Source organism: Heterocephalus glaber, unplaced genomic scaffold, assembly GCF_053883595.1.
Source record: "Heterocephalus glaber isolate CG9 unplaced genomic scaffold, H.glaber_assembly_v1.0 deba00001698, whole genome shotgun sequence".
NCBI classification, from domain to species: Eukaryota; Metazoa; Chordata; class Mammalia; order Rodentia; family Bathyergidae; genus Heterocephalus; species Heterocephalus glaber.
Genome location: NW_028258419.1, coordinates 2,316,216 through 2,339,536, shown reverse-complemented (window position 1 = coordinate 2,339,536; position 23,321 = coordinate 2,316,216). Strand labels below are relative to the sequence as shown.

The following is a 23,321-nucleotide window of genomic DNA, read 5'->3' as shown; positions in this document are numbered from 1 at the left end:
TTTTTATTAAATATTAAGATATAATTCATTTAATTTATAAAATAGAAAGGACGTTAAGTAGGAGTGCTAAATCTGAACTGTGGCTTTTTTAAGTCATCTTCATTCTTGAACTGTATTTCCTTCAATATAAAAGTGGGTTTTTTGTGCTTTTGCTTTTTTGGTTTTTTGAAACAAGGTCTCATGCTTGTGTAGTTCAAGCCAGCCTCAAACTCTCAGGTTCTCCTGCCTCAGCCTCCCACGTGCTGGGATTACAGGCAAGTGCTTCCATGCCCTACTATTTGTTTTTTTTTAAGAATGAGGGCCCGACTGTCTGTTTTTTGGGACAAGGTCTCACTGTGCAGTTCAGGCTGACCTTGAACTTACTGTGTACCTCAGGGTTGGCCTCAAACTTGCAGCATTCCTCCTGCCTCAGACACCCAGTTGCTGGGATTACAGGTGTGCATTACCATGTCCAGCTAAAAGTATTTTTACATCCAAATGACAGCATGATAAAACACATTTTTGCAATTTACTTTTTTCATGTAACTAAGACTATAGTGATCTTTACATGTGAGGACATAGGGTTCCTTCTCCTCTTTCTTGTTTATTTTGGCAGCGTTGGAGATTGACCCAGTGCCTTATGCATACTAGGCACACACTCTAGCACTGACCTACGCCCCAGCCCTGCTGCTCATCCATTTCGATTGTCTGTTGCCTGGCTCTGTAATTATGTATTGAGTCAATTACAGACAGTGCTGTAGTGATTATGCACATAGATAAGTATATGTCCAGTTTAAATTCCTGGGTCCAAGGGCACAGACTTTTAAACTTTTGATAGCAGTTATATATTACACTTTAACGTTACCTCTAAACAAAAATGTTCATGAGTATCAGATTCTTTTGTTTGTTTGTTTTTGGTACTGGGCATCAAACTCTGGACCTTGTGCTTGCAAGGCAGGTGGCAGAACCACTGGAGTATCAAATTCTTCATACAGGAAATTACCCAATTTTTTGATCTTTGCCAATATTGTAGAAAAAAGTGGTGTGTCTCTTTAGTTATAATTCACATTCCATTGATGATGAGTATTCTTTGAGTATATTTTTATGCTTAAAAAATCATTGTTGAAAACTTGTATATTCTTTTGGAGCCAATATGTTCCATTGATCATTTTTTCACTTGTAAATGGTCTTTATGTGTAGAACAAAATTAACTCAATTTTTTCTAATTTGATGTCTATTTTTTTGGCTTGCTTTGTGACATCTTTGCCACAGAGAAACTTCATTTTTTTGTCTGATTGCTTTTTGGGAGGAGGGGTGCTACAGATCGAATGAAGTGCTATAGCACTGAGCAACACACTCATCCCCTGATTTTTATACAGCTAAATGTGTTGCTCTTTCATGGCTTCTAGATATTGTTGACTTGCTTAGGTCTTTTCTGCTCTTTTAAATCACCTCATATTTTATTTTAATACTTTAGGTTATCAGATTCTTTGGTGTCAGGATCCTTTTACAGTCTGAAAAATTACTGAGAACCCTGGAGAACTTTTATTTATGTAGATTATATCTGTGGATTTCTGTATTAGAAATTGAAATAAATGCCATTTATTAATTCATTTAAAAGTAACAATAATAGCTGGGGATTTGGCTCAGTGGTTCCGCTGCCTGCCTCACAAGCGCAAGGACCCGAGTTCAATCCCTGGTACCAAAAAAAAAAAAAAAAAAGTAACAATAACAGAACCATTGCATAGAAATACAAATGGTATATTTTTATTAAAAATATAGCTTCCAAAGCAAAAAATGTTACTGAGAATGGAATTTTCATATATATATATATATATATATATATATATATATTTCCCCCCCCCCCTTTTTGTGGGATGTTTTTTGTTTGGTTTGGTTTTTTTTTGGTATCAGAGATCGAACTCGGGTCCTTGCACTTGTGCAGCAGGCGGTGAAACCACTGAACTAACTCCCCGGCCCATGGGGGATGTTTTTTGAGACAGGATCTTGCTTTGTAGTGCAGGCTGGGGTTGAACTCACTATGTAGTTCAGTCTGGCCACGAACTCTCAGCAATCCTCTTGCCTCATACTGGGATTATGGGCATGCACCACCATGCCTGGCCCTTGTTTTACATATTTTCAAATCTTTTAAAATTTCTAGTTTAATAGAAAAAAACTTAAGTTATTCTAGATACTTCTGCAGTCACTCTTTTTTGATATGTTGTCTTGGTTGAAGTGTATGAAGAACATCCAGCCTCACACAGATGTGCAGCTGGAAAAGAGATGCATATTTTGGGATATTTTCTGATAAAATGTGTATTTTTGATACTATCTTTCACAGAACAAGTGGTGTAGTTTTTTTATAAATGAGTTGCAGTGTGAAATTTGAAACCATACCAGTGAACCTGTCACAGTTTGTTATGTTAAAATCTTGGTCTGTCTTGCACTTTGAATCATTTTCTACCTATATAGGGTTTTTGTGCCGTCATATGTTAGTGCTTTAATAAAATTGGTTCACTGAGTTGCATGGAGCTTCGAAATACTGACTTTGTAAAAATTACATTTGAATATATTACCAGTGATCTCACCAGAAAAATCTTTAAATATTGGAAAGTTATCAAGCTCATGAAGCAAATACGTTTTCCAAATATCTAATTTTTGCTTGAAAACTAATTTTATCAGGAGCAGCAAATACTCTTGGTTGTTTTTATTGTAGTCACAGACTCACCTTGTTCTTTATAATACATTTTTCTACATAGCTATAATACCATCATCGTCCCTAAGCAAATTAACAATTATTGTGCTATAGAATCTGTTATCTGACCCAGTTGTCTTAGGAATACCTTTTATAGCTGCCATTTTCTCCCTAAACAAAGAAAAAAGTTGAAGCGTGGCATTTGGTGATTATATCTTTAGATTCTTTTAGTCTAGAATCATCTCTACATTGTGCCTTTTTGAAGAGTTCAAGGAAGTTCTTCATTCTAAATGTCTGATATATATTATTTACTTGTTTCTTAATCTTGTGTACTTCCTGTGAACTGAAAATTAGTTACCTAAGGGCTAACCCTTTTTCACAGGTTTAAATGTTTCTAGGAAGACTGCCTCATAGTGATGCCCAGTGTATTCAGTTACATCACATAGGGACACATCATGTCAGATTGTCCCTCTATTAATGGTGCTGCGTTTGGTCATTTGGTTTAAGGGAGTGACTCTTTTGTATGTGTGTGGTATGGGGGCTTGAACTTGGCCTCTGCACTGAGCACCCCCCCCCCCAAGACAGGGTCTTGCTATGTAGTTTAACTGAACTCACTATATAGCCTAAGCTGGCCTCAAACTTGTGGTGATTCTCCTACCTCAGGCTCCTGAGTGCTGGGATTACAGGTGTTTGCCACACCACACCTGGCTCCCATCCCTTTTTTATATCAGGGTTTTGCTAAATTGCCTGGGCTGGGCTCAAACTTTCGCTCCTCCTGCCTCAGCCTCCCAGCATGCTGGGATTACAGATGTGCCACCACACCAGATTGAGACTCCATTTTAAAGGTAAATTTTCTTCTCTGGATTTGCTCATAATCTCTGGTGTGTTGCTTTGATAATCTACAAAAATCTTATTCCCTGTTTCCTTTTACATAATAATTTAGTACCCATTAATAATTTTTGCCTGGATCATTCAATGTATGTTACAAAATGGTAATTTGTTAGTTCTGTTCTTCAGCATGAGCTTTCTTATTTTCTACTTTCTCCTTTTTTGTATTGCTGTGTACTTTTTTCTGCTTTTTTTTCTATGTATAAATACTTACTTGCAAGTGAATGTATCAGAAATGTACAGCTTGATGAATTTTCACAAACTGAACACTTCCACATACCCACCATCCAGAACAAGAAACAAAGTACTGTCTGCACCCCAAAAGTCATCTTTGTACTTTTTCCTAATCCTTACTGCCAGCTCATCCACAAAAACAGTCACTAGTATGTAGTTTTACCTGCTTATTTTATATAAAAAACTGTAGTGCATTTATTCTTGTGTTGCTCTTTTTGCTCAACTTTATGTAATTTATCTATATTGTTATGTGAGGTTGTACCTTCATTTTCATCGCTGTGGTTGTGTTCTATTGTGTGAATATACAACAATTTATTTATCCTATTGCCTTTGGTTACCTTCTTACTAGATTAATTGAGAATAGTATTGCTGTGAACATTTCGTGTATATTTGACTTGGTGGTTTGTATTTATTTGTTTATTTTTCCATGCTGGAGATCAAACCCATGGCCTTTCCTGTGTTAGGCAGGCATTCTCCCATTAAGCTACACTCCCAACCCCTTGCCTTGGTTTTTTAATTTATTGAGTCTGTTAAGGTAAATTATAGTTTTTATTCTTTTTTATAAAAATTGTCCCAAATATGACCAAATCATATCTTTTTTTTTTTTTATACCGGAGATGGAACTTGGGTCCTTGCGCTTGCGAGGCAGGCAACAGAACCACTGGGCTAAATCCCCGGCCTGACCAAATCATATCTTTTTGATAGGGCCTCGTTAATCTTCCCTGCATTCTAGCATAAAAAGGTACCTTAGGCTCATCTCATAATATTCCTGCTGCAGACTTAAAACCTCTATTTTTCAAGGATTTCTACTTCTTTTTAATCAGATAACCAAGATTTACATGCTAGCATTCTATCTCTCTATCAGTCTTTTTTTCATGAATTGAATCTAGGGCCTTTGCACTGAGTTACATTCCCTGTCCTTTTTATTTTTTTATTTTGAGACAGCTAAGTTGCCCAGGCTGAGCTTGAATTTTTGATCCTTCTGCCTCAGGGTCCAGACTGCTAGGATTATAGGCATATGCCACCATACTTGGCTAGATGCTAGGCAATCCCATTTCTACTAGGTGTCACTGTGGTTGGGCTCTTTTAGGATACAAAGCCAGAAATAAATTCAAAAAGAAAAAATTTATTGATGGTATTATTTCCATTAGTTCGATATATTTTTATATCAGTTGTCACTTAAAGGTCCTTGAAACTGTAAACTGGAACCCTGAATATTAAGTTTTTTATCAGAAATATTTGTTTGTTTTTCATTACACATGTTTTATTAGCAAAATAATTCATGTTCATTGCAGAAATGCAAATAAGCAAAGAAGAAAATAGAAATTGCCTGTGCTTCCAACTGCATTTCGGCTTTTATCCTGGTCCTCACATAGGAATGTTTGGTTATCCTTATTATTTGTGAATTTCCCTCCTTACTAACATTTATGTGTAACCAACCCAGTCAGTACTCCCAGCACTTCCACAGTCATTTGCAGACATACAGAGCACCAAAACTTTTGAATTATACATGTGTTTCCAGCGGAGATTGAACAAGTTGATGCTCTGCCCTTTTGTTTCAGATTTCATGCTGTAGACAAATGTCCTTGTTGTGCACTGTTTAGTATCACACGTTTGGTAATTTTGTGTTTACTCTTGGTGGCCTTGCTGTTCACATGGTCCTCTCCCAGGGTGTTAGCTCTCTAATGTTCCTAAGTTCAGGGATCCTGCAATGTGCATTGCAGGGAAAATACACATTAGGGAATCTGCCTCAGGTGTCAGCTAAGGAGTCTTAAATAGAAACACACAGAACAAGGCCGCAGACTGACCGCCTGAGTAAAATTTGTCCAGAGGCTTGCAGGAGCCCAACCTGGACTTCCCATAGACTCGACCATGGAGGACTCACTACTGCACTGGTAGCAGTGGCTATAGAACATAACTATCCTGGTAGCAGGCAGAATGGGATAACAAAATGTGATTGTTTTCCATTGAAAAATCATCATTAAAATATTTGATGCACACATGTTTCCCTTAGGACAGCAGCGGTCCCGGATGCTAGCTACCCTGTTTAAGGACGAGAGGTGCCAGCAGCTTGCTGCCTATGGGATCCTAGAGAAAATGTACCTAGACAGGATCATTAGAGGGAATCAGCTTCAAGAGTTTGCTGCCATGCTGATGCCGCACCAGAAGGCAACTACAGCTGACGGTAATAGTTATGTTTCATGCATGTGTGGTGGTGAACCTTCAGGTCCAGACTGGTGGAAGGTGGGTTAGAGTAGAAGCATCTTGCTGCTTGGGCTGTTTCTTCTTTGGGGCTACTGGGGATGGAACTTGGGATCTCTAGTGTGTCCTCTCGCTGAGCTGCCTTCACAGCCCAACTTGCTGTCCTTGTATGGTATTTCTGTATAACAAGGAATACTGTATTGACTAAAGGTGTGTCTTACACAAACATGAGCTTACAGTATTCTTTTAAGGCCCTTACTAGAAATGTTTTGTTTTTTAATTTTTATTAATCCATGATTGCAGTACATAATGATGACATTCCTCGTGGGGAGTTGGTACATGTACATAGCATATCTTCATTCTTTTTATGTCGCCTTCTCCCTCCTCCCCCATCTCTTGGTTCCTTTCACTGGGAAGTATTTTGTGAATAATGCATTTTTTTGAAACTTGTAAGAGCAAAAGAATTATAGACTGTACTTACAATACTAGGTTTTTCAAAACCTTAAACCATGATAAATAACTAAGCATGAGATTGTAACAGCATGATTATCTAGTCCTATTTTAGGTAAGCAAAATTTGGCACAGTAGCTTGCCAAGGTCATTCAGGGTAGAAGTGCTGCCAATGAGAATAGAACTTGGTGTCATATTTCCTGGTGAAATCCTTCCTGTTGAAGGAATGGATTTGCTTCAGTCAAGCTGCCTGGGTCAGGAGAAAAAGCAACTCAACTGATTGTCAGTTTTCTATCTGAAGGATTTTGGTCCCATAGAACCTTCTTTTTGCATGTCCTCAGGAAAAATTTTTTAATGGTTTTAGGTTTGCTTCTGGTTCTTCTGAGCAATTAGTTTTTACCATATTTAAACACATTTTGAAGTATTGAACTGACTTTCTAATTTTGCTTGGCTGCTAGACAGCTTAAAATTAAATTTGTAGCCCATGTGTGAATAGTGTATATCAGTGGTGGCAAACCTATGGCACATGTGCTGCAGCAGGCTGTATCACTGAAAACTCTAAAAGGCTCACCATCACTAATGTATATGTGTTTTGATTGTAGCTACTTTGAGGAGTGGTGATACTGGGATTGAACCTACCATTAAGCTACATCCCCAACATTTTTTATATTGTTTTTATATTGTTTTGAGACAAGTTGTTGCTAAGGTCCCTAGGCTGGCCTTGAACTTGCAGTCCTGTCTCAGCCTCCCAAGTGGCTGGGATTATAGCTACACACCACTGCACCAGGCTGAGTGTAGCTACTTTTGCTTTGTTCTACTTTTGAATTCTTTTATCTTTGTATTCTGTGCAGCTATAATTTTATTTTGAAAGAAGAGGTGTGACAGAACCAGGGATTTAGCTCAGTGGCACAGTGCCTGCCTTGTAAGTGCAAGGTCCTGAGTTCGATCCCTGGTACTGAAGAAAAAAAAAAAAAGAGGTGTGACGCACAAGTTAAAAACTAGGTAAATTTTTTAAGTTTCAGAATTGGTACGGGTGAGCTTCAAATTTCAATTTGAGCTCTCTGGTCATAAAAGAAAAGTGAAAAGATATAATTAGATAATTCTTTTCAGAGAAAAGGAATACTCACTAGTATTTCTGAGAAGCTCATTATTCTCACGTGGGGCTATATATAAAGGAAAGATATTTGTCTTCACCCCTGCTAGATGTTATTCCTTCCCTATTTATCTTTCTTGGATGTTTTTCTTTATTGGTATAATATCCCTAAGCTAACAATATTAAGACATAATTTTTTGTTTTGCTTTTCATTTAAATTATAATATAGTGGTATAATCCCAGAATTATGTAACAGTATTGCTGATCTATTTTCTGTCTATTCTGGACATCTTTTTCCTCCTTCTTCCTCCCTGCCCTTCCCTCTTTCCCCTCTCCCCCACTCCCCCTCTTTTATTGAGCTCATGGGCTTTGCATTGAGCTCTATTCCCAGGATCCCCTTTTCTTTTTTCTTTTGGTTTCACTGTGATGCACGGGCTGGGCTCAAATTTGCAATCCTCCTCCCTCAGTCTCCCAGAGTGCTAGAATTATAGACATGTGCCACCACACTCAGTTCTGGGCATCTTTAACTTAGCATAATGTTTTTAAGGTCCATCCAATTTGAAGTATGTGTCAGTTCTTCTTTCCTTTTTACTACTAAATTCTATTATATAGATGTACCATTTTATTATTTACATGATGGACATTAGTTTGCTTCCACTTTGAGAGGTGTAGTAATGCTGCAGTGAACTTTTATGTAAAGATTTCTATGTGGAGGGCCAGGGATTTAGCTTAGTGGTTCCACCGCCTACCTTGAAAGTGAAAGGTCCCAAATATGATCCCCGGTACCAAAAAAAAAAAAAAACCCAAGAGAAGATTTCTATGTGGATATATTTTTAATTCTTTTGCATCTATATCTAGGAATGAAATTATTGGGTCCTGTGGTAACTTTGTGTTTATTACTCTTTCAAGGAGCTAGCAAGATTGTTTTTTGGAACAATTGCTCCGTCTTTATTCCCTCCCTCCAGTTGTGAATAAGGGTTCTGATCTCTCTTTCTCTCTTTTCCTCTCTCTCTTCCCCCCCCCCACTCTCTCTCTTTCTCTGTCTCATTCTTTCCTCTCCCCAACACCCCCCGTGGTACTAAGCTACATCTCTAACCCTTTATATTTTAAAATAGGGTCTTGTTAAATTGCCCAGGCTGGCTTTGAGCTTGTGATCCTCTTGCCTCCAATTTCTCCACATTCTTTTCCACATTTGTTAATGATATGTCTTTTTTATTTCTCCATCCCAGTTGGTGAAATGATAGTTCATTGTAATTTTGACTTGCATTTCCCTGGTAGCTAGTAATGTTGAATACCTTTCCATATGCTTATTTTCCATTTGTGTGTTTTCTCTGGAGAAATACTCATTTCTCCAGAATCTCCAGAAAAATTCATTACCAATTTTTAAATTGGGCCATGTGTCTTTTTATCAATTAATTGTAGAAATACTAAATATATTCTTTATATAAGTGCGTACATACAAATGGCAGATATTTTCTCCCATTCTGAGTGTTGTCTCTCTCTCTTTTTTTTTCAGAGCTGGGACTGAACCCAGGGCCTTGTGCATGGTAGGCATGCACTTTACCACTGAGCTATACCTCCAGCCCCCTTCACATTTTTGATGGTATCTTTTGAATATAAAACTTTAATTTTGATGAAGTGCAATTTGTTTTTTTCTTTTATGTTTTTGGTGTGATATCTAAGATACCATAGCCCAAACCAAGGTCATGAAGCTTTACTCTGTTTTCTTCTAGAAGTTTTATAGTTATAGTTCTTACATTTAAGTCCTTGAGTTAATTTTTGTATGTAGTGTGAGATAGGAGCCTATCTTTATCCTTCTGCATGTAGGTAGCCAGTTGTCCTGCTCTATTTTCTGAAAAATTATGATTTTCCTCATCAAATTATCTTGGCACCCTTATCTGCCATCAGTTGACCATGGATACAAGAGTTTATTTCTGGACTTTGAGTTCTATCTCCTTAAATAATATGTCTGCATTACACCAGTACCACAGAGTCTTAGGTGCTGTGTGTTTGTAGTAAGTTTTGAAATTGGGAAATGTAAGTCCTCCAAATTTGACTTTTTCCAGATTGTTTGTATTGCCGTCTTAAGTGTATAGCCTTTTGTGCTTTTCCACTTATTTGGTCATCTTTTGTCTCTTTCAGCAGGGTTTTGTACTTTGTAGATTATAAGATTGACATTTTTATTTCTAAGTACTTTGTGTTTTTTGATGCTATGTTAGACAGAATTGTTTTCTTAATTTCATTTTCAATTTGTTCATTGATGGTGTATACAAATATAATTGATTTTTGCAGGTAGATTTTTGTAACTTCTACCTGTTGGAAATTTCACTTCTGCCACCACTAAAACACCACTGGGAAATAGAAATTAAGAGGAAAAATTAGAAGATTGTGGGTGGAGGGCTAAAGATGTAGCTCAGTAGTAAAGTGCTTCCTTGGGCTACATGAAGCCCTGGTTAGATCCTAAGAAAAAAGAAATCCTGGGTGAACTTCCAAAAGCAGGGATGGATAAGAAGCAAGGGATGACAAGGAAGCTTTCTCAGAATGCTCCCCTGGAGGGCTCTAAATGGGTCATAGACTTTAGCAAGTGCTCAGCAGAAATAGCACTTAAGAATCCTCATGCACCCCAGGGGGTCCGTGGGTTCAGAATTCCATCAAATACTGAGTTACCTCACTCAGAGGAGAACCTTCTGCCTGATCAGGAAGGCCAGGTGACCTGCTTTCTGCACATTTCTCACACTTGCCATGGAGTGAGGTACTGTGGAGTGCATAAAAGAATCAAGAATGGGGACTTTATTGGCCTTGCATGATTATTACTTCTGCTTGCTAATATGTTTATTTTTGAAGCAAGAAAAGGAAAATTAATGAATTTAGCTTAAAGAAGCAAAACCCCAGCCCAAAGGATTAAATTCATTCACTTAGTAATTACTTACCAGTCATTCACTTTCCTAAGTACTATTTTTATGTAATGATATATTAATCAAACTATCAGATAAACAACATTTCTTATCTTTTAAATACTGATTGGCAAAATAATGATGAGTTATTAATAATGAAAATGTCATATCTAGACATTTGTGGGAAATAGGTACTTTTTTAAAGTATAAAACTACTTTCAAATTTATAAATGTCTTATATTTAAGGTTCTAGCATCTTGGACAGAGCTGTTATTGAACACAATCTGTTGTCGGCAAGCAAATTATATAATAACATCACCTTTGAAGAGCTTGGTGCACTCCTAGAAATCCCTGCTGCTAAGGTATTGTCAACACACGACTCCAACACATGAAAAGAAAGTTAAGACACCAAACTATAGAAGCAATGAGAATCAATTATAAAATATATAATTGATAATTGTTGGTAACTACAACAGAAATATATATACAGAGCCTCAAGAAAATAGAAGTACATGTAAATTACTTTTAAAATGCTATTGTAATAGAATTGCCTTAGCATTTTTGGTGTTTTGAATTATATTTTATGATAAAGTTACCTGAGGCGGGAGTTCCAGATTATGACACCCATGTCATGTGAGTCTTTGTTTAGGGTCTGTTTAAATCCACTTCACAGTGATTTATGATTTCTTAATTTATGTAAGATTTTGATACATGCCTTACTTTTTTCTATCTTAGATTGACTTAAACATTTAAACATTTCCTCTCTTTGTGAGAATAGCTAATGTAATCCCTGGGCTCTTTCTTGAAACTTCTGTGCTTGGCTTAATTTTAAAAGTTGACTTGTGCGGGGGATTTAGCTCAGTGGTTTCCCCGCCTGCCTCACAAGCGCAAGATCCCAAGTTCGATCCCCAGTACCAAAAAAAAAAGTTGACTGCCTGACTAGGGAATTTAATTTGATTCTTAGGATTTGGTTGGCCACATATAAATTTAAACAGACTACCAGTAGTATTGAGAATATGTTTTAGTTATCATTTACAAAAGATTCTCTTCCTTTTAAATACTATTAAAAGTAAATAATCAACTTTCCTTTCACCTGACTTGCAAACCTTAAAGTCATGTAGTTTTGTGTCACATCTCTATTTATCTGGTAGTGAAATTTTAATTTAGGATTTTCTAACAGTTCTTTACTTGAACATTTGGACCAAGTTGTGGACCAAGACTTTAGTTACCATTTAAAAGATCCTTTCTTTTCAGGCATCGAGACTAAGTTAAGTGAATAGACTTTTAATAGTAAATAGTAATCACAGTCTATTAGGAGTGATTTAGGATTGATTGTGAAGATGGTCAAAAGTAATAATGACCAAGTCACAATCAGTCTGCTTAGGTAGCGAACATGTCTCCCAGTGCTAGGCAGGGGATCTTTTGCTCACCTCTAATTGTGTTTTAAATCTTTTCCTTTTTATTTGAGCATCTATTCCTCCTTTCAATTTTTCTTCTTTTTTTCTCTTTTATTTTGAGACAGGATCTTGCTTTGTAACCCAGGCTGGCCTTGAACGTGTGATCCTTCTGCCTCATCTCCTGAGTGCTGGGATTACAGGTGTGCACCATCATGCCCAGCCTGTTTTTTCTTTTTAAAATACTACTTTCTTAAAAGGTTTTTGGAATATTAAATACTGTGGAGATGGAAATAAAATAAAATGAGAAAAACTAGTTGGCTTTTTTTTTCTAAGGTATAAGTCCCAGTGAGAAGAAAAATTGTTTAATTTTGAATAGAAGAGAAATTTGGTAAAAGGACTGGATTCACATCTAAAATTTCTCAACAAGAAAAACAGATCCCAGCAATATTAAAATGATAGGTTATACAGTACCCAGAAATAATTAGGAAAATAGGCAGGCTGTTAAGAGGTCTTCTTCTAATGAGTTGCAGGGGAACACACTTGTAAAGCTTAGTTATAGGTAGTGAAACCCACACCGTTCATTTCTCTTGAATCAAGTAACTGTTAAATATGACAGTTAAAGTTGCTAAGAATTTGTTGTTGTTTTTTTACAGGCAGAAAAGATAGCATCTCAAATGATAACAGAAGGACGGATGAATGGGTTTATTGATCAGATTGATGGAATTGTTCATTTTGAAAGTAAGTAGTTTTGTGTATTTTGGGCATAATGAAATAGCAGAGAATCATTGTATGTTTATGATCAAAGGGCGTTATAATTTCCTTTGACCCAGAATCTTACTAGTGGAATGTACTTATTTTTATTTCCAGAAGAAATAATTTTAAAAGTTATATTCATAAATCTATGTAATGCAGCAGTTTCTAAGATGAAACATTTGAAACCCAGATTGTATTGATTCACTCATTTACTCATCAGACATTTATTGAGCTCATACCGTGTGTCAGGCATATGGAAATGACAGTTTCATTTCCCATTCAGCAGCTCATTAAACTGTTGGAGGCAGGCAAGTGTGTAGATCCCTTCTTTAGCTCCTTATTCCTACCTTTGTTGCACCCTGGATTCTGCTGTAACCCAAAACTGTTCCATTTGTAAAATTTTAATTTAGAATATCTCATGCTGACCGTCACCCTCTTTTCTGTCTCTGGTGATCTCTTGCAGCTCCTCCCACTTCACAATTCTCTGTTGTCCATATGAGAACCTCTGGTTCTGCTCTTTCTCCCAGTCAGTCCAGCCCTTTTTGTTTTTGTTTTGTCGATACTTCTCTTTCCTTTTAGCTTAGATTCCATAATCCATTAGTTCGATGACTTTTTTGCAGGTACTCTAGAATGCTCACTTGCCTGTTGGCTTTTTATTCCAGCTGTCCAACAAAACTTCCCCATTCTCCATCTTCCCCATGCCTGTCCTGAGTAGCAAGCTAATGTTGCTGAGGAGAGGCAGGCACCAGAGAGACTGCACTGTAAGTTCAAGAGCACAGGTCCTTAACACCACTGGGACTCAAGGTCAATTTCTCTAGCCCACTCTTTTTCCTGCTTTGCAATGACTGTTTCAAGTTTGATTTTTCTTAAATCTCTGACTTTTTTCTTTCTCTGTCTGAAGAAAAAAGAAATCTTATTTCCTATTTCACAGAAGAAAAAGGCCATGAAATTATTTCAACTTCTTTTTTTGCTGTTTTGTTTTGTTTTGTCTTGCTATGTAGTTCAAGCTGGATTTGAACTCAATGTGTAGCCCAGGGTGGCTTCAAACTCGTAGCAATCCTGTTTAGCCTCCCAAGTGCTGGAATTACAGGTGTGCGCCACCACACTGGCTCTGTTACAATTTGTTGATCAGATTCATGAACCTCTAAATTTTAAGTATAGATCTAAATCCTTTTCTCCTTTCATGTTACACTGGAACTGTTTGTATCTCCCTACCCATTTCTTTCATCTATGCTTAGGATCTCTCCTTTAACTCCTGCTCCTGGCCACCCACCAGAAAATACTGTTTTGGGAACCTGAGGTTAGCAGTTATTTTTGTCTATTTTTATCCTTTTTCATTCTGTTGAGTTCTTTCTATCAATAGTGAAGCATATTCAGGTCTCTCTTATTTAAATAAAGATCCTTTTATCGGTGACATCTAAACTTTTCAACAAAATGAGTAGTGTTGGTCCCTCACTTCTTTCTGAACACCATTGCTGCTGCTTTGACGCTGTTATCTCTTTCTCCCTGTTTTCTTGCTCTCCCTCCTCTTTTTTCCAGGTATTTTTCAAAATCATTTGTGTAGATTTTGTGGCACCTGTCATTTTAAATATTTTAAATTCAGTTACTTAGGGCTTACTTCCAGGCCTTTGCATAACACTCCTGAATTTCCATAGGTAATCTCATCTGCTCCGTTTGATTCAGTTGCCATCTCTGTGTAGATGCTGGCTGGATGTAGCAAGCTGTCTTCTGATTCCAGACCTGTGGCTGTCCTTCACTATTGAGACGTCTTTGCTGATTGCTTTATGGGTATCTTAGAACGAACACATATCTGAAACTGAGCTTATTATCTCTCTGTGACCAGACAGCCAACCAGCCACTCAGAAACCGCCTTCTTCCCTTTCTGCAGCATTCTTGATCTTGACACCCTCAGTTTCTTCACTGCTCAGAATACACTTGCTAGTGGTGTTTGGAACCTATGTGCTTTTCTTCATCTTGTACAATCTACACACCTATTCTTCCTATTCTGAATTCTACCACTATACCTCTTCTGGTTTCGATAAATAACTTCTTAACCATACAGCCAGAGTTATTGTGATCTTTTAAAAATGCAAACATAAAAAAAAGAAAAAAACAAATGATTGAATCATGCTGTTCTCTTACTTGTACTCTTTGAATGGCTTCCCTGTTGTTTGCAGAACAAAGTTCTGCCGAGTTTGCCAAGGCACTGCCTGGGGCTTTTTAACTTTCTCTTGTAATCCAAACACATCGATCTTCTTTTTTGGTTTTTTCAGTATCATAAATTCCTTCTTCTGTCAAACACCCTAAATTATCCACCTGCTTCAGCCCTTTCATCCCTGTCAGTGTGAAGAGTATTAATCAGTAGTGATTTTCCTATCTCTGCAGATTAAGTGTGGCTTTCAGTTACGAGTTCCTGTGTCACCCTGAATTTCTTCCCAGCATTAATCCTAATTATTTTCAGTTGTGTAAGTGTTTGTTAAATGCTTCTGCTTCCCTGGTCGAGGGTATTAAATCTGCCTTATCTTCCAAGGTATATCCAACATCCAGTGTGTGGCACAATCAGTGAGAAGCAGTCACAGTTATGTATGCCGTGTGGCAGATGGGTCACCAAGGGAAAGACCATTCGAATTCATTTCTATCAGATGAATAAAATACAAAATATTTTTCTAATTTTCTTGGACTGAAAATGATAATGGTAAACACACTCATGACAAGGAAAGCATTAAGTGATAAAGGAGAGTTCATAATACCTTTCCACTCCCACCTAATCTAGATTCCACCCAAACTAAGCACCCCGATGTAACCAATATTAGTTCGCTGTGTGTGTCTTTCTAGATGCTTTTGCAGATATGTAAAAACATACAGTTTTTTAAAAAGTGGGATTATGGGATTATAGTTTAAAGTACACAATATTCTGTAAATTGCTTTGTAAATTTATTGTACCATGAACATATTTTTGAGTCAATAGATAGAAGTTTAATTTGTTATATAATATTTCATAGAATTCAAGTGCTCACCTTGTACATATCTTTCTTTACTAGTACACTTATTTCTGTAGAACCGAATCTTAAAAGTAATACTAAAAAAAAAAAAGTAATACTGTCGAGTCAAAGGATATATATATTTCTTGATTTTTAAGCGGCCCTACCAGTGTGCTTTCCAGAAAAGCCACAATTTAGGGTTCCATTTATATGAGAGAATGAATCTTAAACAGCTAGAAATGATCACTTTTCTTTTGACATTTGAGGGGGAGGATGTTATATTGCTGTTTTATTGTGTGTTTCCTTGATATCAGTGGAGTTTAATATTTTTCCTTGTATTTGGCATTAGCGTGCCGTTCTGTGAATTCATGTTACTTTTTCTTGCCTATTTCCTCCTTTCCACCACACTTTTTCTGATCTTCCAGTATCAATTTCCTGTAGCTTTATTTTTTATTTATTTATTTTTTCTTTGGTTTTTTGAGACAGGGTCTCACTGTGTAGATCAGCCTGGCCTTGAACTCACTATGTAGTCAGTCTAGGCTGACCTCAAACTCACAGCGATCCTCCTGCCTCAGCCTTCTGAGTGCTGGGATTACAGGCATGCACCACTTGTCTGATTATGCTGGTACATGGATGAGAGCTTCTGATGCTGATGTGTCATGTCTAGGTGCAGGAAAACAAGCTCAGGGCTCCCACTGATTTTGCAATATGCTAAGTTGTATAATTATCTCATTATGTGTTAGAAATAAAGTGCACAGTAAATGGAATACACTCGAATCACTCTGAGACTACACCACCCCACACCCTTTTTACGGAAAAACTGTCTTGCTGGAAACCAGTCCCTGGTGCCAGGTTGGGGATGGCGTTTGAGTCCTAGATGTAGACTTGTTTTGCCCACTAGATGGCAGTGTTGTGTAACGCAATAAATAGCGGTGATGGAACCCCTGCTTTAGTGTCTGTTCTTGTTGAGATGATTATGGCTAAGGTTGTTCAGTTGGTTGTTTTATTTTGTCTTTAAGAGTAATAATAATAACAAGTATTTGTGTGTATATGTTTTTACTTTGAGTCTGTGGTTGGGATTCTTAACTATTGCTTTAGTCAGCTCAATTTTTTAGCCAAGCTTTTTGGAATAAACTTATAAAATTTTTCCTTATTTATCTTTTAACTCACATTTGTTGTGAATATGAAGGAGTAGCTTCACTTTTATACCCTGCTGTATTTCATTTTCTTCTTTAGCACGAGAAGCTTTGCCAACCTGGGATAAGCAGATCCAGTCCCTCTGCTTCCAGGTAAATAACCTTCTGGAGAAGATCAGTCAGACGGCCCCAGAGTGGACAGCACAGGCCATGGAGGCCCAGATGGCCCAGTGAGGCCCACAAGGCCTCTGCACACTGTGCCTGCTTTCATGTCATTCGGGTGGATTCACATCCCTCCACTGTGTCTGCGTCACCACCGCATACATTTCAGTACTTTATCTGGGTTTCTTCCCTAAGACAATAGAGCAGGAAGTGCAGGCTTTTACAACTGTGTAGTCCCCAATTTGCAGGGCCAGTGTATTAAGCTAACTCAGATGTTTTGAAAGCCTTTTCTTTAAACGGAGGTGAGATATCTATGACTAAAAAGTTTGGGATTTGTGGTAACGTTGTAGTCCTGTAAAACCTAAGTGCTTTGTGCCTCTCCAAATGTGATTATCCTAATAAATGGAGAAATGAGCCAAATAAAAGTAGTAGTTTGTTTTTAGTGAAAAGTGTTGAAAAGTGTTATTTTCCTATTTCCTTCAATTCACCAGACATTGATTTATACCATGTGCCTCACATACATAGATAAGTTATAATGCCTGTCCCCCAGAGTCACAGAGCCAGGAGGCAAGGCCAGGTACCAGAGCACACAATGGGGAACTCTTCATTCAGCAGAGAGAGTCAGGGAGGTCCCCTCAAAGGCTTATTTCAGCCACATCTTACAGAGAATATGGTAAAGAAAGAAAGAAAGCAGCTGGGGCCTGGTGGCACACACCTGCAATCCTAGCACTCTGGGAGGCTGAAGTAGCAGGCTCATAACTTCCGCCCTAGCCTGAGGAACTTATCGAGACTCTGTCTCAAAATAAGAAAAGGGGATGTAGCTCAGTATGAAAGTCCTAGGTTCAGTCCCCAGTGCTGAAAAAAAAAAAGTACATGGTTGACTTCCATTTTCAACCCCAACATATAAAGAGCTTGGAAGTCAACATACCCTTCTCCATCACTTCTCGTCCTTTTGGCTAAGATCAAGTGTAGTAACTCACCCTTCCTCACAGCAACAACAAAAAAAGGCTAAACCAACTGAAAATTAATGGCGTTTCTTATACACTGATCAAAGAATTGTCACGGACCAAACCACCCCCAAAGCTGAAGATATCACCGTACCGGGTGGGGTGCAGCAGGAGTCAGTGATGTTGGACCACTAACCCAGTAGCCGAGACAGTGGCCTGAGCTACAAACCCCAGTGTCCCTGCCAGGCTGTTGTGGTCAAGGGTGGGATCCCTTCGTGTTTCCAGCAGGGTAAGGGAGGCAAAGCTCTCGCTATTTCACTATTTCACTATTCTGAAATATCCTCAGGGAGGAAGTAGCTGAATCTAAATTGATAGCCCAGCCATTTTCTGTAAGGAGACCTTCACTTTAAGAGAAGCAATGGCCACAGTTGCCAGAGTCTGTCTGACCTAGCAAGAGGATAGAAGTTCCAGCCTCTGGCTCTTTTATTTGGAAGGAAAACAAAACAAAACCACCTCTGAAGGTCACACCCCATGGAATCTGGCCAAAAACAGAGATATAATGTAATAGAATTCTTCCCAGACACCTGATACCACATCAACAGGGATCTAGTATAAGAACAGGGTCATGGCTATGAGAGCTACAAGATGCAGACTCTATTTAAGAAGGTATTCATAGGAAAACCCAAAAAAGTCGAACAAGAATAGAAAAAAAATAGAAGAACAAGGAAACAGAAGCCTCTTTCAGTTATATGTACCAAACACAGGCTAGCTCTTACCCTGATTAAATACAACCGTATACTAAAAGTCTAATTATGTTTGACTTTTAACCAGAACATTACAAGCCATGCTGAAAGGCAAGAAAACTTTTTTTTTCTTAAAATAAATTTTATCCCATTCCCCCACTTGGGTCCCCTCCCCTCCCTATGTACAAAAGCTTTGTTTCCATTTTTTTCTTCTACTTTTTGTCTTGTCCCTTCTTTCTCCCTCCCTCCTTCCTTGTTCCCCTTCCCATTTGAACACTTTCTTCCCATTTCCCAACATCCATTTTACATCTCAGTCCTTATTACCACATTCAGTTTCTCACACAAGAAAAATAATGCAGTATTTAAACATGCGTGTCCAATTTATTTCACTTAAGAGTATGGTCTCAAGGTCCATCTATTTAGCTATAAATGTCCAAAGCTCATCCTTTATGACAGAGTAGTACTCATTGTATTAAAAAACCACATCTTTATCCACTCACCAGTTGATGGGCATTTGGGCTGTTTCCAAGATTCAGCTATTAGAAAGAAAACATTTCAACTATGACCAAGACAATGAAGATGTCACTCTCATTCTTTGAGAAATAAAAGTTGTCACCAGGCACCATCAGGGATGAGGGCTGGAATCTATTTTTTAAAAATGGGAATGTTAGTCTTTTAAGTAAAGTTTTTGAATGAAGAAACTAAGGATTTAAGATTAATATTTCACTTGCCTCAGGCCCCTGGTTCCTATGTCTGGGTGCTAGAAAGTGAAATGAAAAAAAAAATGGTGTTAAAATTTAGGTCAAAGATAGTACAAGGGAGCACTTCAGAGCCTAAAGTTCATGAGGCAAGACCTTATCCTGGCAGTGAGTATCTCCCTTGTATGGATGCAGAGCCCTCCAAGGTACCAGATTCATACGCAGGTGGCAGGTGGCTGGTGGGCTCCTCCAACCTGCCTGTGACCTGGCACAGACAGAGGTATTCTTGTTTGTAGCCAACCTCATGTTTACCAGAAACATCACACACCATTTTCTGTAAATCATCAAACAAAACCCAGGAGATTACTAATTTAGGAGGAAAATAGTTCCCAGATCTTCATTTTGCTTGGTTTTTTATATGCAAGGGCATGAAGTAGATTTAAAATGTGGAGTTGAGAGGGTGAGCAGTTTAGATAATGACTCTGAGATGTTCCTTGGGTCCTTTTCTAGCCATCAAGTAAAGATGTACACTTCTTGACCGTCTTACACTGTGTGTTTCAGCCTGGAGACCATTGCAAAACATGAGCGTCACATGGTGTCACACATCATGAGGGAAATCAACTTCCCTCACTGGCTCACGAGCCCATAGGCTTTTGGCAACAGTGGCAAAACAATTCTGCAGTGACACTTTTCCCTGGGAGGGTAAAGGGCTTTGTGATATATATGCTATTATCCAGGAATAGTGAAGCAGGAATGGTTGGCTAGTGGAGAGAGCTATGAAGTGCTCAACTTGAAGAAATTGGTTTCTGAAGAACAGAATGGAATAAAAGCCTAACCCACCATTGCTATGTAGTCCTCTGAATTAACAGCACTTTATTGAGATAATCCTCTGCAACAGCAAGATCAAAAAGAAAGGAACCCTTCTCCATTGCTGGTGGGAGTGCAGACTGGTGCAACCACTGTGGAAATCAGTATGGAGATACCTCAAAGAACTAGGACTACAGGTCCCATTTGACCCAGCTATTCCCCTGCTGGGTATCTTCCCAAAAGAATTAAAAGAATCATACCACAGCAATATAGGTGACCCCATGTTCATAGCGGCACAGTTTGTAATAGCTAAAGCTTGGAAGCAGCCCAAGTGCCCATCAACTGGAAACTGGAAAAAGAAAATGTGGTTTTTTTTATAAAATGGAGTACTACTCAGCCATAAAGAATGAAAAACTAGAGTCATTTATAGCTAAATGGATCCATATTGAGGCCATACTCTTTAAGTGAAATAAATAGGACACACATGTGTAAATACCAAATAGTTTCTCTCGTGTGAGAAACTGAGAGTGTAAACAAGGGTTAAAATGATTAAAATGAATAATTGATAATTTGAAATAGGAAAAAAAGGTACAAAGACAAGGGGGTGAAGGGAGGGGAAGGGGAAAGGAAAAGAGGGAAAGGAAAAACAGAAAAAAAATGGAAATGATGTCTGTAAATAGGGAAGGGTGGAGGGGATGAAGGGCGCACAGGTAATGGGGAAGAAAAATAAGAACCAAGACACATCATGTACAAGTACAAACGCCCAATGATAAATGTAAATGAATTGTATACCTAAAATGTACTAATAAAAGAACTTAACAACAAAAAAAAAGTAATGTGAGCTATGACTCCTTCAGGGTAGGGTGGAGGGGACAGTGCCCCCATTACCAAATACTATGTTTGCCTGGCCTTTGCAACATGCAGTGTGCCTGCCCCAGCATGGCGCCTTATCTTTTTGATGAGGACTGTGTTGTCTTTTTACCAACTTATTATTTGAAATGATAATAGAGCCTGTCTGCTGTGTCAAGGCTGTGATATATTTTTCTAGTGGTTTGGTCAAATATTTTTATTGTCTCCCCCTCCCAAAATATTTTAATTAGCAAAAATTAAAATACAACTTGTCAAAATTTTGGTAATACAACAAAGCAGTGCTTAGGGGGAAACTTACAACACTGAATGCATATGTCAGAAAAAAAAAATGACCTCAAGGCAATAATCTAAGCTTCCACTATAGGAAATCAGAAAAAGAAGAGCAAATTAAATATAAGTATGCAGAAGAAAAAATAATAAAAATCAGAGCAGATGAGATAAGAAAGCAATGAGATTGAAAGTTGGAAATTAATAGAGCAAGTCAGTAAAACCAAAAGCAGATTCTTTGAAAAGATCAATAAAATTAGTAAGCCTCTACCCAGGGTAAGATAAAAAGAAAAAGAAGATGAAAGTTAATAATATCCAAAATGCAAGAGAGGCCATCACTACAGATGCATAAACAGTAAAGGAGTATATGACCTGCTGTCTGTCCACACTTCAGTCACCTAGATGGATGGACCAGTTCCCTGAAAGACAGTCATCACTCACACAAAATGCAACAGATGATCTGAACAGGCCCAGATCTGTCAAAGAAATCAATCTATAATCAATATCCTCCCATAACAGTACCAGGTCTGGATGTGTTCACACATGAATTCCACCAAACATGTAAGAAAGAAATTTGTACCAATTCTCTGTAATGCCTTCCAAAACATAGAAGCAGAGGGGACACTTCATAACCCATTCTATGAAGCTAGCCTTACCAAAAGCAGATAAAACATTATAAGAAAAGAAAACTAAGCCAGGTGTGGTGGTGCACACCTGTAATCCCAGCATTTGGGAGGCAGACAGGAGGATCATTGTGAGTTTGAGGCCAGCCTCAGCTACAGTTTTGAGTTCAAGGCCAGCCTGAACTATGTAGTGAGCCTTTGTCTCAAAAACTGAAAAAGGAAAACTCTAGCCCCTTATCTTTCATAAACCCAGATGCAAAGTTAACAAAATAGTAGCAAATCAATTGAAAAATGTATAGAACAAAATACACTATAACCAAGTTGGTAGGCAAAACTGGTTCAACATTACAAAATTGATTAAGCATCATATTAACAGGCTAAAGAACAAAAATCATTATGATTGTATTAATAGATACAGAAAAGCATCTGACAAAATCCAACATTCATTTATGATAGAAACTCTCTGTAAACTAGGAATATAGGTGAACTTTAACTTGTTAAAGTACACCTACAAAAAACCCTACAGCTAAAAGGTCATATTTATTTATTTGTTTGCTTACTTGTTTGCTTATTTGAGACAAGTCTCATTGTGACGCCCACACTGGTTTTGAATTCCTGGCCTCAAGCAATCCTCCTGCTTCACCGTCCTGAGTAGCCAGGACTACAGGCACAGGCTGCCATGCTTGGCTCTAATTCCTTCCCAAATGGTGACAGATATGTGCTTCACCTCATCATTGGGAATGAAGCCACTATGTGCGCTCTCGTCACTCTTATTTAACATACTGGAATTCCTAGCTAAGCTAATAAGACCAGAAAGGGGAATAAAACTTCATACAAATCGGGAGAAAAGAATAAAACTGTCTTTGTTCACAGTTGTCATGATTTTCTACATAGAAAACTGCAAAGAAACAGGAAACCAAACAAAACAAAGTGAAAAAACCTCCTGAAAGTGCTAGGCAAGTGTGGTCATAGGGTCAGGGTCCCAGGCCAAAGTAGAAAAGCCAGTTGCTGCTTAAATTCCAGCAACCAACAATTGGCATTTGAAATTCTAAGAACGTGTGTGGTGGAGGTGAGGAAAATCGCGAATTTTACGTTAAGGAGTTAAACTGAGGCTGCACTGTGAAGGACCAGGGAAATGCTGGAGTCTACTTTTTAGACAGTTTACCAGATAACTCGGGCCACGTAGTGTTTAGAGAGGAGGGAAGGGAGCTGTAGTTACCACAGGTGGGGAGAGGAATTCAGGGCTACAGACAGGATCTGCAATGCAATGGTCTGTGAATTTTCACCTTGAACTTATGGCCAAGTGGCATTGCTGGACCTGAGTGGGAGAAGGCAGGGGCCCTTGTGATGGACTTGATTCAAGAGGACAGCGCTGGTTACCTAAGGGGACTACAAAGTGTTGGGGAGCAGACTGGGGAAAGGCCTGAGAAGCACAAAAGCAAGCGTATCCCCTCCCGAGCTCTCCAGGTTGGAGGTCGCCGCCTGCTAAGCTCTGGTACTTT

The 23,321-nt window shown here is 38.2% G+C and overlaps 1 protein-coding gene across 6 annotated transcripts in view; it reads left to right on the top strand.

The window, feature by feature from the left end:
- The window catches only part of Cops4 (COP9 signalosome subunit 4), a 37,343-nt gene extending 20,054 nt beyond the window's left edge, over positions 1-17,289 (top strand). For 5 of the 6 annotated variants that reach the window (XM_013068342.3, XM_087199329.1, XM_021250280.2 and 2 more), the window contains exons 7-10: positions 5,811-5,981; positions 10,682-10,797; positions 12,486-12,570; positions 16,803-17,289. In XM_013068342.3, the coding sequence (XP_012923796.1) occupies positions 5,811-5,981; positions 10,682-10,797; positions 12,486-12,570; positions 16,803-16,936 (506 nt within the window). In that variant the 3' untranslated portion in view covers positions 16,937-17,289. The remainder of the gene's footprint in view (positions 1-5,810; positions 5,982-10,681; positions 10,798-12,485; positions 12,571-16,802) is intronic. The other variant, XM_021250281.2, reaches the window with a different exon arrangement.
- Positions 17,290-23,321: the final 6,032 nt, after the last annotated feature.